This window comes from Rhinolophus sinicus, chromosome 3, assembly GCF_057876585.1.
Source record: "Rhinolophus sinicus isolate RSI-liver-muscle chromosome 3, RSI-T2T, whole genome shotgun sequence".
NCBI classification, from domain to species: Eukaryota; Metazoa; Chordata; class Mammalia; order Chiroptera; family Rhinolophidae; genus Rhinolophus; species Rhinolophus sinicus.
Genome location: NC_142503.1, coordinates 144,814,579 through 144,829,866, shown reverse-complemented (window position 1 = coordinate 144,829,866; position 15,288 = coordinate 144,814,579). Strand labels below are relative to the sequence as shown.

General features: G+C 41.0%; 1 protein-coding gene across 1 annotated transcript in view; it reads right to left on the bottom strand.

Moving 5' to 3' along the window:
* Positions 1-4,013: 4,013 nt before the first annotated feature.
* The window catches only part of SLC27A2 (solute carrier family 27 member 2), a 37,293-nt gene continuing 26,018 nt past the window's right edge, over positions 4,014-15,288 (bottom strand). Inside the window, exons 6-10 of the mRNA XM_019730669.3 lie at positions 12,200-12,290; positions 11,294-11,492; positions 9,697-9,794; positions 5,795-5,925; positions 4,014-4,477 (exon numbers count right to left, since the gene is read on the bottom strand). Coding sequence (XP_019586228.3) covers positions 4,301-4,477; positions 5,795-5,925; positions 9,697-9,794; positions 11,294-11,492; positions 12,200-12,290 — 696 coding nt within the window. The 3' untranslated portion in view covers positions 4,014-4,300. The remainder of the gene's footprint in view (positions 4,478-5,794; positions 5,926-9,696; positions 9,795-11,293; positions 11,493-12,199; positions 12,291-15,288) is intronic.

The following is a 15,288-nucleotide window of genomic DNA, read 5'->3' as shown; positions in this document are numbered from 1 at the left end:
AGAGCTTCGAAGAGCCTGACATAGAATTTGGTCAAGGGGAGTCTTTGTCAAGAGTTTAATGCTTTACTGTTGACCTTGTCTATCAGTGGTCCGTGAACTTTGCTGCACAGTAGAATCACTTAGAAGTCTTTTAAAAAAATACAGATGCCTGGCTCCCACTCCTAGAAAAGTCTTGATCTAAGTGGGCTGGGCTGGGCCTGGGCTTTGGTATTTTTGACAGCTCCCCCAGGAATTCTGATGTGCAGCAATATTTGGGAACTGCTGCTCTCCAGGCGCTTGCTGCTCAAAGAGGGGTGTGAGAACCTCAGGTCCTGGCATCCCCAGGTGCTTTGTCTGCACATTAAAGCTTCAGAAGCGCAGCTCGGAGCTGGTGCTTCTCAAATTGAGCCTCCATCAGAGTCACCCGGAGGGCTTGTTAGAACCCGGATTGCTGGGCCTGCCCCCAGATTCTGATTCAGTAGGTCTGGGGCAGGGCCTGATCATTTGCATATCTAACAAGCTGCTGCTGGGAACACACTCTGAGAACCACTAGTCTCTGAAGATGTGTCTCTTCCTGTAAGTGCTACGTGGGAGCTTAGTGATGCCGATGAGTTGTGTGACTTTGGGCGTGTACTTTGGGCTTCAGTTTCCTCTTTTATCACATAAAGAGGTTTGACTAGACACTCTGTGGGATTGCTTTTAGTTTTCTTATAGCAAATAATATGTATGCGTATATCTAGTAAATAGATATGTGCTGGTAATGTGAATTTTCAAGAACACTTGCAGGTCTAAGGGTACAAGTGCTGCCTTATGCTGGGCTTTCCTGGGACCTGCACTTGGAGTCACGCCAGATCTAGGTTCTGAGACTCACTTCATAAAGGATCATGGAGCTCTGAGGAACCCAATTACACGAAGCACACGCGATGTGTAACTCAGGATGCTTTTGCTCTGTCAGTGGTTCCCAAATTGTGGCTCCTGAACAACAGCATTTACAACACCCAGGATTTGTCAGAAAGGCAAATTCCAATTCTAACTCTGGGGAATGGGTCGCAGCAGTCTGTGTTGTAACAAGACTTCAGGTGATTCTCAAGGCCCAAGTCTGAGAATCACCACTCTACGTGAACTAGAAGACTCAGGTCATCTATTTAGCTCATTCTCCCTGCTTCTCCCCATACTCCGTAGAAAAGTTGATATGGGGAACCAGATGTTTATCAGGGTTGCTTGATGGAAAAGCAACAAATAATTATTGTCTATGATGTGCCAGGCACTGGGGATATAATGATGAGCAAGATAAACAGAATCTCTGCCCTCTTGGAACTTACAGCTTCATAAAAGCATGACATCTGTGCAAAGGGAAATTGACGATCGTCATGGAACGGACCCTCAGCTATACACACCTACCACAACATGGCATCTGCTCTCTGGGGAGGTAGCAGCCACACTGACAGATGACCTATGTGGGCCAGTCAGCCCTCCTCCCCTTAAACAGTGCTGGGGTGATGTTAAGTGACAACTTCCTTCTTGTTAGCTGCCTCTTTACAGACTTCATGCAGCCCCACCAACTGTAATAACAAAATAATTACTGTTGAGAAGTTAAAACACAAGGAAAAGACCTTTTCTCTAGGGATCTTTCTGGTCAGGCTTCCTTGAACGTCTGACCTGCCTTCCTAGATGGAGACTTGGAAAATGGCATCACACTAGTGCTAAGGTCATTTCTTGGTCCATAACAGGCAGGCACCCACTAAATGCTTGCAGAGTGAATGTATGATCGCTTCTTGGCTGTTTGGCTAAGACCAAGTATAGAGTGGATGTATGCACCAGCAACACATTAACAAATCATCTCTTAGGGTACGTCGCTGCACTTGGTTAATCTCCATTTTTGTATGGATTCTCACTAGCTTCCATTTCAGATGCTGACATTTTCTAGTTTTATCCTCAAACTATTTTGGTGCCTGTAGCATCCTATCTATGCACTGATTATATGTTTCCAAACAATCATTTGAAATTGGAGACCTGTTGAATTATTTCCATGGGTATCAGCTTATGTTTCTAAAAATGTCCATTTGTATTTTTAAATGTGATTTGTACAGATTCTATGGACACAATTTCTGGCTCTTTTAGAAGAGAAAAACCGGTCTTTAAAGTTGATCATCTGTCACAGATAATGGCTTAATTTTGTATACATACATGCAATTAAGGATATTGAGCTGGTGTCTCTATCCACTGGCCAGAACCACAAAGGTTTGGAGAAGCTAGGGGCTGAGGGAGATCAGGCTGGGAGGGAGAGTTTCTGTTTCTAACTAGAAAGTCTAAAATGCGAGTCAAAGGTGGCTAAATCCCAGCAGGCTCTGGTCACTGGAACCTAATGTTCTGGCTAAAGGTGTAAGTGCTGACCTTTCATCCAAAAAATGCCCCTGTGACACAGAATGATGTCACTGCTTTAACGTAACCTCTGCTTACCCCCGGATTCACTTTAACAAGATTCCAAGCAACACAATTGCACAACATGATACTCTCAAAAACAAAGGTCATGCTATCTCCCAACACTTGGGTTCAACTTCTCACTGGGAAATTGATAGAGCGAAAGGAGAGTTACTTAGAATTTTGCAAAAATTCCCAAGTGCTGACTCACAGGCAACAATCGTTCTAAGCTATTGGCAACATTCCTAAAGGTTCAGGGATACCCAGAATTTTCCTTTGGCTCTCCTCAAGTCCCTGATGCATATTAAGTACGCAGGAAATGTTTACTGTTGTGCATAATGAGTGGCGGCAGGGATTCTGTCAGGGGCCCTTTTAGGAATCACCTAAGAGAGTGGAGAGAGTTCAAAAAATATTTCTAGTAATGTGTTGGGAGTGGGGGCGATACCTCTAGTATGTCATTGAGGATCCCTGGATATGTTTGCCTGCGTCCTCATGGGGACTAAATTGGGGGAGAATTGGGGCTCCTTGCCAGCCACTGGACATCTGAAAATGCCCTCTGGGGAAGGAAACGCCACTTCTTTTAGGGAGGCTGGGGTGAACTTGGATTACACTTCTTGTATGGGGACTCAGTGACCGTGGTGTCCCAGAGGCCGAGGACAAGCTCTAGGAAAGAACAGAACATGCTGCCTTGAGGGCTGCCACAAACCTGCCTTTGGAAACTGTGTGCAACTGACACCTGCAGAGGTTAGGGAGTTCTACCTGGGCAGGGAGGCAGCTAAGTGTAAGGAGAAAGAGACTGTCTGACAAAGCTCCTCAACGTTCCCAAACCCTCCTGCGCCATGTCAAAGGGCCTTGGGTCCTGGAACGGGCTCTCTCTGGCAGGAGGCTGGCTCTGGCAGGACATGGGCTGTGGTGTGAAACCAGCTCCAGTCTGAGGAGCATGTGGGACTAGGGGGCGCTAACTGGAGAGCTGACATTTATCTGGTCCACAGATACATTCCATTTGTGGTGCATATACGTTTAAAAATGTTTGAGACTTCACATATTAAAAATTGGGTGAGTCACATAAATATCTGGGTTTCTGTTTTCTGAATCATCACAAGATCCCAGAAGTACCTGAGCTGAAGTCCCACATGACAGTAATCCGCCCACACAGCTGAGTAGTGGCTGTCCTCAAGTTGGCCACATTCATTGGTGACTTGCTTCTCTCATCCACATTTCCAATGTGAATCCTGAGGACACTTGAGTTTGCAACACTTTATATCGCTAACAAATATCTGCTGAACACCTTTTATGTAGAGAATTCTGATGCTATTACTTAAGGTCCTTTAAGAACTATAGATGGCAATCTCACCTTTTGGATAGTGCTGTTTTAGACAGTGGCCAAGATGCTACTTGGTGGGGAGAGTTGGCTTTACACTGGAGCTGGATTTCCACTGGGCTGTTCATTGATGACCCACTCCCCTCACCTCCCAATATTTTTCCTTGCCATAGTTTACCTAGAATGTCATTATCATTATGAATGGGACACCTGTGAAAAGTTACTAATGAAGCTGTCAGGCTCAGGGTTTGCATTTAAAATAAAGTAAGGAAAGAGACAGTGCCATCTCAAATATTGGCGCTCATCTATTTTATTATATATTAAAAAAAAGAACGCCTTCTCTCTAACAAGGTTAGTTTACAAACACAAACATTAGGTGCAAACTGAAAAACAATTATCTCTAAATCTCTTCACTTACAAAGGTTCAGGTGTGATTTCAAAAAGTCTTTTCTTATTGGAATGCATAAAACGTGCACCTCACAATCTTCAATCGAATTAAAGTTGGATTATATTACGTGGTTGTAGTAGGCCCATTAAGTTTCTTTCTGGGAAGATTATGAGTTATCATCCTGGGTATATTCAGAGTTTCAGAGTTTCACTATTTATGGCGTTGTAAATGTCCTCAGTCATAGGCACATACATTTCTGCTTTGTCATCCAAGAAATACAAGGCATCTTTGATGACGGCAGGGTTAAAGCCCTCCTCCACAAGGGTCACTTTGCGGTGTTTAAAAGTTCCAGTGATCTCAATGGTGTCCTGGAAAACATCAAACAATCCACATTGTCCTAGTGTTTTGCAAATAGGTTAGGGTGCAGGGCAAGGGGTGGAGGTGGGGCACGGGGATTGCAACCCATCACATCCTTGTACCTCTGGATCCTTTGAGAGTTGTGAAAGTGAGGTGGTTTTTTTGTTTGTTTTTGTTTGATATATAGAGAGATTTATTTTAAGGAATTGGCTCACACAATTATGGAGGTTGGCAAGTCCAAAGTCTGCAGGGTGAGTCAGTAGGCTGGAGACTTGGGGGGTACGGGGGAGAGCGGATGTTGTGGTTCAAGTTGAAAGGCAGTCTGCTCCAGAATTCCCTCTTGCTTGTGGGAGGTCTTTTGTTCTAGTTGGGCCTTCAACTGATTGGATGACCCCCACTCACGTTATGCATACAGATTACATCCTGTTTTCTGAAGCTCCACTAGGGGGCCCTTTGTGGAGGTACTTTTCATTCCCTTAAGCTTTAAGATCACCTGTGGGGAGTGAGGGGCTGTGGACAGTGAAATAGGAAGCAGAGGAGCCTGTTGCTTTGTGAGCTTCAGGTGTTTCTGGAATATCCTGATTAATGGTAGGGTAGGACTAAGGAGATCAGCTACACCAGACAACTGTTTTTTTAGCCTGCTTCTCTGTTAGACTGAAGATTTGTTTTTTCTTCAGGTAATAGGTGATGACCTGAGGATATTTCAATTTTCATGTCTCTCAGCCATGTCATTGAAAGCAAATATTAGTGCTTTATGAACGTAAATCTAAATAACCCTGTTGCTGCAGCCATATCTGGTAATCTAACATTTCTCAGGTCTTCAGCTGCAGAATCATAGAGTTCAAAGTCCAAAAGTGAGAGTGTTAAATTAACCAAAGGGTTCATTTTTGAGAAAGAAAAAAAGAATCCTTCTAGTGATGGTAGCTAAATCTTTGGTAGTTCCAACTGGCAAATGATGCCCAAGTAAATTTCACCCTATAGAAAGCTGAAGGATTTCAGTGGATTTTTCCATTCTTTAAAACTGGAAAGAAATAGGAGGAGGGGGGATCTTTTATTTTAAGCGTCTATCATAACTTACCAAACACAGACTTTGTGAGTTATTTGCTAATACTGTTGTTGAATGAACTGGCCGGTCATTTTTAGGGAGAAAGGGATTAGGATTTGGTTTCTGCTAGCTGCATTTTCTGATATTTCTGCTTCATTGCTGAACTCCCTGGAGAAGGTAGGGAAAATTTGTCCAGTGTCGTCATCATGGTAGAAGGGGAATTGTTCCTTAAGACAGGGGTCTGCAAGAGCAGATAATTGAACTTGGTAATAAGGAATCTCACCTGTATTCTTAGAAACCGGGGTCTTGCGTAACTGGGCAGGTAATCTGCAACATGTTTAAAAACTTTCTTTCCATCAAATTCATGGTCTTCCTTCATCTTGATTGAGGCCATGCCAATTCGACCCTCGTGACCTAGAAATAAAATGAGAAAAAAATTAGATGTGTTGTAGCTGTTTATTTTGTTTATAATGCTTTGCTAGTTCAAAGAACAGTGGACTGAGACAAGATTAGGCCATGGGTTTCTTTTGGATAGTTGGCATTTTTATTTCAAATGCATGTTGAAGTTATTCGAAAGTGAAAATAATACTAATATTACTACTACTAACAGCGGCTACACATTGATTGAATCTTTATTATATACCAGGTCTTATGGACCATCTCATTTAACCCGCATAACAACCTTATGAAAAGGTACAAATGTTATCTCCATTTTGCAGATGAAGAAACTGAGGCTTAAAGACATTAAGAGACTTGGTCAAGTTCCTGCAGCAAATACTAGGCAGGGTTCGAAACTGAATTGAGGCAGCCTGGCTCCATATCCTGTGCTTGTAATCATCGTCCTTCTTAGCAGCCTAGAGAAAAACACCTGAGAGAGAAACAGATCAAACTCGTGGCTAAATAAATTTCTCTCTCTCTCTCTCTCTCTCTCTCTCTCTCTCTCTCTCTCTCTCTCTCTCTCTCTCTCTCTCTTTTGACTCCAGTGAAAAGTCCTTGCTCCACTGTCATGAATAATTGAGCTCAGCGTGTTCTTTAGATTGCAATGTCAGGTCTGTTGGCTTCTAGGCACAAACGCCTGTGAGACTTATTTATTTAATCAAGGTTCCTAATAGCTTTGCCCCTGCATTTCGGAGAAGCTGCGGGACAGGAGGGTGAAGGCAAGGTGTAAAGGTGAGCTGTTTTGTGCCCTCCCACTGACGCTCTTTAGTCCCCAGGATTGAACTCTCCAACAGAGGAAACAAATCCTAACAGTTCTTTGTTCCCTGTCAGGCTGGGCAGTAAGTGGAGAGGTGTTTAGAACTACTACCATTGTTTTCTTGTGAAAACAGTGGTAATTAGGTATTAATCTATCTTCTACCTGATCCAATAAACCCAGTGGGAGTCCAGGTCTACTTCCCTGAACTACTTAGAAGTAATCCGAGAGGGGAAAGGAGCCGCCCTTCTGTCACCTGGGCTGCAGCTTTCAAAATCTCTCCCATGGTAATTGTGTGTTTACCTACAGCTCTAAAGCATGCAGACAACAAGAGGAAAAATTAAAGGAAAGGAAATACTCCCTCAATCGATTCATGTTTTTATCTGAGGGGGGGAGGCAGGCACGAGACCCTCTTTCTCTAGTGGCCCCTGGTAGCTCTCTAGAAGGCACCTATCTCAGGAATCACAATGTCTCCACTAATCTCTGTTTAGAATTAAGACAGAGGCTGATGCAACAGAAATCTTTAGTGTCGACTGGCTCCTTGCTTCTTGCTCTGCAGAGGCAATCCCCAACAGAGAGGTGAATGGGCTTGTTGGGTCTCAGGTCCTTGCCCTGACTCCTCGAGGCTGGTTTAGGGCTAGTTCAGCGCCAGGGAGAAGGTTCCAGTCTGCAGCAACTATGGCCAGGGGTTCTCTAGAACTGCTCTGTCCAATACAATAGCTACTTATCACATGTGGCTATTAAAATTAATAATAATTAAAATGAAAAATTCAGTTCCTCAGTTGCACCAGCCACATTGCAGTTGCTCAAGAGTCATGTGGGGGCTGTTGGATATCATACTAGACAATGTAGATATAGAATGCTTTTTATCACTGCAGAAAGTTCTGCTGATAATAAAAGTCCTAAGAGTCATTTTGGTGTGACACCTAGAAAGGCCCAAACCTGGTTCCCTCCTGGTGCAAAGCTGAGATCTGGGAAGGCCCTGTGAGAAGCATAGATCTGTAAGCTTGGAAAGACTTCAGAGTCTCTGATCTCTAGAGTTCGTATCTAAGATTCCACTGCTGCAAGAATTCCCACAGGATCCCACGTGGACATCCTGCCTCTTTATACACTCCAGTTAGTGGGACATTAGGTAGTCTATTCTACTAGTGGTTCCTCTGGATATGAGGTAGTTCTCAGGCTAAAATTTGCTCCCTGGTCCTTTCAACCCATTGGTTTTTGTTGTGCTCATTGGAGCAACATGAATACACCCACTCCTTGTTCTGTCTTTGTTCTGTATCAATGGCTCCTAAACATTACTAGTAATTAAACTCATTTGGGAATTAAAAGGAAGCATGAAGATTCTGAATCTCAAACCCCAGGGGTTCTGATCCATTAGATAGGGATGTAAAACGTTTCCCAGATGATTCTGAGGACTGGCCAGATTTTTGGAACCACTAGGTCTCAGTGCTCCTCAGCCTTTAGTGCATTTCTTCTTTAATTGTGGTAAAATATACAATTCATCATTTTAACCATTTTAAAGTATACAGTTCAGTGGCTTTTAGTGCATTCACAATGTTGTGCAACTATCACTAGTACCTAGTTCTAGAACATTTTCATCACCCCCAAATCACATTTCAATGTTTTTAAAAATCACTGGAGGGTTTGTTAGAACACAGCTCCCTTGGCCTCACCCCAGAGAAACTGATTCAGGTCTGGGGTGGGCTTGAGTCATTGCATTTTTAGTAAGCTCCTGGGTGAGGGTGCTGCTGCTGCCGGTTCAGGGACTCCACTTTGAAGAGCCCTGGATTAGGTCCTTCCATTCCATTTCCCACATTCGTTTGTGTTGTTATCTTTTTAAAATTCAGCATTTAAAGCTGCGTGCAATATTCCAGGCAGGGTCTGTGGGAGCCCAGCGTGGTGCGATGGCTGATAACCACGACAGGGGCTGGCTAATTCAGCCTTGTGTTAATTCAGCCTGCGGTCCAATATGAGAGGTATTCTGCACCCCTCACCCTCTGTGACCCAAGATGTGACTACGCTTCCCATCGTGTCATTATCACAGGGTTGGAGGGGAAAAGGCAAGAGAAAGTCTTGAATATTCTTTAAAAAATAAAAGGACAGCATAAGGTCATGTGAAACCCTCATAGCTCAGGAAAAAGGAACTTTGGGATTTCCTTTTGAATATAAGTGAAGATCTCAAATACTGAATTCTGGGGGATACTAATGCCCCTAGCACCTATATTTGGATAGTGACTTGGAGGTTTTAATCCTCTATGACATTAATAATTAAAATGATTTCTTCTTATGACAACTTGCATGTATATATCTGGTAAATATATGTTTACTATTTATGTAATTGAAATGAGTTAGGTCTCTTGTCAATCTTAACAGCAGGGCTGGTATTATCCATAATGTTAGTGATTTTCCTGAAGTCAAACAGCCAGCAGATATTGGAGCCAGGACCCAAAAATCAGACCTCGCTACTTCCCACCCTGCTGGCAGAAGCAGATCTAGAGAAGGAGGCTTCTGTAGATCATGTCACCACTCTGTGTCATGATTCTGTAACTCAGTAGGGTGGACTGGGGTCAGGGACCTGCTTTCAAAGAAGAGTCTGGAAAAAATCAGCTCCTTCCCAAGTTTTTCTCTTAGCCACTGCACTTGCTCTTATTTGTGTCTCGCATACCACTTCCCAGTTATCCAGCGTGACATTTTTTCTTGAGGAGTGCCAAATGCAGCATGGGACCTTACATCGTGGAGAGATTTGGCTAGCCTGAGAGCCCAGCTGGGGGGCTGAACCACAGAGGAAGGCCAGGTTCAGATGTATTAACTTGGCTGATTTATAATGGAACATAAACCAGACATAAGCTTCTCAGTCCCAAGTGGCTGAAAGAGTTGTTTGATTCTCCAGCTGGCAGGCGAAAGCGATGACATACTTTGCCCTGGGGTTCAAATTATGTTCAGTTGCCGTATGGGTTTAGGCATAGATTTATATTATAATGTCTTGTGCATACCTGGCACATGAACTCCATAAACATTCACTTCTTGGACAAAATCAACCAGTCCTACTACGTCAGCAACTTCAGTGGTGGCCACATTTTCCCCTTTCCACCTGGAAGAAAGGAAAGGTTAGCAGAGGTCACTGGTGGTTACTGGATGCAATAACAGAGAGCAGGTAGTTCCCTCCAGACCTCTGTGGAGTGGCTGTACTCTATTCCTCACCTTGGCCCCCAAACTCCCCAACTTTGTCATGGGAGAAGCATCCTGCTTGAGGAACAAAAGACAAAAGCAGAGACCTAAATAATAAAACGTGGAATTTCAATCTCGCCACATGAAATATGATACACAGAATGATGTTGTGCTAGTGTTAAAATCCAGCCTTGGCCTAAGAAAGGTGCTGGAAATCAAAAACAAAAGCTCAATGACTTTTTGCTGTGTTTAGGTCTCTCACTTTGCTCATTCCCTACCTTTGGTTGCTATTTAATTCAATTATTGAATTTCTATAATAAAATTTCATACTTGTATTTCATGGTCTCATGGCAATGAGAAAGCTTTTAATAAGGAAGAAAATATCATTCTTTATTTGCAGGGAGACTGAATGTTAGTGCCCACCAGGTGCTACTTTTTCACTTCATAAAGTTCTTTATGTTTTACATTAAACAATTCTTTCTATCTCCCAGAAGTATCTTTTCAGTAATATGAGGGTGGCATAAAATAATGATCTGGAATTGAAGTCATGGGATATGACAGATGGAAGGAACCCTGAGGATCATCCTTTCATGGGTGAAGGAACTGAGGTCGAGAAAAGGTTACCTGTCTTGGTAACACAGCTGGTCAGGGGCAGAGGTGCCCTTGGGAGCTCAGTTCTCCTCTTTCATAGCCACACTCTTTCTACTACAGCCAGACAACTTCCATCCCTTCCTCATTCATTCATGCAAAACGTAATTATGTGTGTCAGCCACTGTTTTAGGAGCTGGGGATAAACAAGCAGAGACAGGGCCCAGCCTCAGGGAATTTACACCGTTAGGAAGCTGATTCGGTCAGAGTGTCATGAGGCTGGAGGACTGTGCTATGGTTGGGAATTAATTTCATGGTCTATTATAATTGCTTTTAGACTTCACTGTGCTTACTCGAGGGTTCTGTGGGAAACCACCTGGTTGGGGATGGAGAGTGGGAGGGAGGAGGGGCAGGTGGGGCTTGGAACCCATCACCTCCTCTTCAGCTAAATCAGTTCCACGTTAATTTGCATTTGATATTATCTGAAGAAAAGCCCCATAATTGGAAACAATGTGAACATCCCTGGCTGTCCAAAGAGTGACCAGTCATAAGTAACTAAGGAATTGAATGGACTAAGCTATTTAGACCAAAAATCAGGCACAGGTTTTCCGCCTTATTTTCATCTGGTGTTGCTCAGCCAAGTTAACTGTGCATTGCAGAGTGATACCTCATGTATTTTGCTCCTTTTTTCCTGGGAACACAGGAGGTTGAATTGACATGCCAAAGAGATAGAAGGAAATGGAGCACCATAAACAAAGTGGAATGCGATTCCAGTTTAGGAGTAAGCCAAATTGTGCATGTTTGTTTGGGGCTCAATAATTCAGAGAAACAAACCGGAATGTATCTCCAACTCTATCGTGGAAGTAGATGAAATCTTCATGGTCAATCATTAAGAGATCTCCACTGTTGAAATAGAGGTCTCCTTTCTTAAAGACATCTCTTAGTTTTTTCTTCTCTGTCTGAGACTTTCCTCCAGCATAGCCACTAAATGGTGCAAGTTGTGTGATTTTGCAAATCAGGAGTCCGACTTCACCTAAGACAGAAGAAAGTAAATTCTTATTGTATGTGCTTGCAGTAGGCAAATTTTATTATTAACCTTCTCTTAAGACTGATGCTATCCAACCCACTGGCACAAGCTGGTTATATCTATATATCTATATATCTATATATCTATATATCTATATATCTATATATCTATATCTATATCTATATCTATATCTATATCTATATCTATATCTATATCTATATCTATCTATATATATGTATATATATGTATATCCATATAAATCACATGTACACATATATACACCATGCACAGACAGTACATTATTTTATATGGCCATACATTTGTAGTTTTCTAAATGCTAACCTTTTACTGAATAATGCTTTATACACATAATTAGACAAATGCACAGTAGTTTAAGCTTTAAGGTAAAGACTCCCTAAAACTAGCTATAGTTTTGTAACCATAATTACATATCCCTTCCCACAAAATGCTTACCTCATAATCAAGAAGTTGTTAAGCTAGGTTCCAAACTATCATTATGTTACATGTAGTGGTTAAATTAGTATCTTTTGGAATTTCTGTAACTATTTCTGAGATTACAAAAATAAACCTCTTTTTCTCCCCACTCTGATAAATTTTCAGAGTGTTCATTTTAGCAACGACAGATTAGTCCTCAACAGTTACTTGGTCAAGGTAAGAAAATCACAGGTTAATTGAACAAAAATCCACTGTACCTTTGGGAACTTTAATGCAATATCCATTTTCATCTCGGACAGGTTCATCTTTCTCCACATCATATTTAATCAGCTCATAATTTGTGACTTTCTAGTAAAATTAAAATGGATCATTTTTAGCACATATTTTCACATTTTTTTCTTTTTTATTGTGTTATATAGCATGCATAAGTATATAAAGTACACATATCTTAAGTGTACAGCTTGGTGAATTTTATGTATGCATACAGCCATGTAACAATCACCAAGATCAAGATATTAAACCTTTTCATTACCTTAAGAAATTTCCTCTTGCCCCTTTCTGTCAAGTAACCACCATTCTGACTTTTGTCACCATCAATTAGTCTTAAAGTTCCAATACATGAAACAAATATATGCTTTTGTATTTGCTTTTCACTCAACATAATGTCTGTGATATTCATTCATCCATATTGGTGTTTGTTTCAGTTGTTCATTTTTTATTGTCATGCATTTTTCCTTATGTGAGTATTCTACAATTTATTTACCTATTTTCCTATTAGTGGGCATTTGGATTGTTTCTAATTTTGGATTATTAAAAAATAAAGCTGTTATGAACATTCTCATACATGTTTTTTTGGTGTACATATCACAAGTGGGTTATTAAAATTTTGTATAACCTTAATATGCCACTATTAGATGTTTCAGATTTCCAGGGATTTGTTCTCCAATATATTTAAGGTTCGATGGTATAATTATTTCATGTCTATGGCTATAAAATGGTTAAAGTTTCTTCATATTTCATATATACTATAATTAAATGGCATAAAAATTTATATAATTCAGTAAGAGCAATAAGTATATTATTTTCTCTATTGACAGAAAAGTGCAAATATGATAGTATTTTGATGTAATTATTAGCCATGATTACTGTGTCCTTTTCAAATTTATATTCAAGTCTATATGAATTAACCAATCATGTGCTTTGATAGTAGTGAATAACCAACCATTAGAAACCAAGTAGCATTCATAATCAACAAATGTAGATCTTTATTTGCAAGAATGTAAAAAAAAAATTGGGATGGTAACTAATGTTACTTTCCACATTAATTACAGACCCATATTCTCCCCCCCTTTTTTCAGTTTTAAAATATAGTTTTGTTTAAACTGGAAAAACTGACAAAGATGGCATTCAAGGGATACGATTCAAAGAACTAGTAATATACAGCACCAACTTCCAAGGTCCTCAGGCTTGTTTTGAAACAAAAGTTACTATGTAACTTATCTTTTTGAGGGTCAGTAGTAACAACCACAGAGAGCTTGCACCATGCCTCAACTTATCTTTGTGCCCTCTCTTGTTCTGAACTGCGTTTAGCCTGGGTCTCCAAGGTTTGGGCTAGTACAAGTTGGACTGAAGCTGCCTAGAGAAGGCTGACTCTCTCTGCAATGGTTCCAGTGGGGTGTAGGGAATGGATTCTCAGTCTGTAGTGGTGCTGCCCAGTAGAATTTTCTATGGTGATGGAAATGTTCTACATCTGTACTGCTTAAGATGATAATCACTAAATATGGCTACAGAGCATTTGAACTGTGGCTAGGGTGAATGAAGAACTGAATTAAAAATTTTATTTATGTAATTTAAATTTAGATAGCCACACCTAGCTAGTGGCTACAATATTGGACGGCACAGGTGTGGAGTACAGAGGAAGGACCTGTGTGTGTCATTGTCAGAGAGGTTCCTTGGACCAGGGAATGCCTAGGGACAAGGCCAGAGTATAAGGAATGGAATGGTAACTATCATTACAGCTAACAATTATTCAAGGCTATTATATGACAGGCAATGGGCTGTGTCCTCTAATGGCTTTTTCAAAAATTATTTAATCCTTTAAATAATCCTTTTCCTTCACTGACACTGAGTTTGGGCACTGGGCTCTATATTTTCTCTTTTATGATAAAAGAGATGATAAAATTGAGGTCTAAGGTCACTCAGCTAGTATGTGACGGTGCTGGTATTTGATCTTAGAACCAGATCTCTTATGCACACGGATCACTGTCCTCTGTACTCTGCCAGTCACTCCCTGGGGAGAGCAGTTGCTTGGGAGCTCTGGCGTGGCTGTTGAGTGACCAGGCAGGATGGCATAAAGACAGCAGTGACTGCTCAAGCCAGTGGATGCTCAGCATTTGCTGAATATTCCTGGAATGTTGCAGGTGGTCATCTGTCTCCTCAAGCACAAAAAAGGCAAAGAGATTGGAGCCTCAATGCAATAAAATGACTAAGAGGGAAAAGAGACTTCTATGTGAACTGGCTTAAAAATAAGAAATTTCAATCATATGTCTGATAAGGAGTTAATATTCAAAATATATAAATAACTCATACAACTCAATAGCAAAAAAAACCCCAAACAATCCAATTTAAAAATGGGCAACGGATCTAAATAGACATTTTTCCAAAGAAGACATACAGATGGCCAACAGGTATATGAAACGATGCTCAACATCACTAATCATTAGGGAAATGCAAATGAAAACCACAGTGAGATACCACCTCACACCTGTTAGAATGGCTGTTACCAAAAGGACAAGAAATAGCAAATGTTGGCGAGAATGTAGAGAAAAGGGAACCCTTGTATACTGCTGGGGGGAATGTAAATTAGTGCAGCTGCTATGGAAAACAGCATGGAGGTTCCTCAAAAAACTAAAAATGGAACTATCATGTGATCCATCAATTCCACATGATAAGGAATTGGGGCATTTATCCAAAAGAAATGAAAACACTAATTTGAAAAAATATATGCAACTCCATGTTCATTGCAGCATTATTCACAATAGCCAAGGCATGGAAGCAACCTAAGTGTCCATTGATGGATGAATAAAAAAAATGTGGTGTATATATGTAATGGAATATTATTCAGCTATAAAAAGAAAACAAATCTTGCATTTGTGACAACATAGATGGACCTTGAGGGTATTATGCTAAGTGAAGTAAGTTAGACAGAGAAAGACAAATATCACATTATCTCATATGTGTGAAATCTAACAAACAAAAACTGAATGCATAGAGGCAAAGAACAGATTGGTGATTACCAAAGGTGGGGAGTGAGGGAAGGGTGAAATAGGTGAAAGTGGTCAAAAAG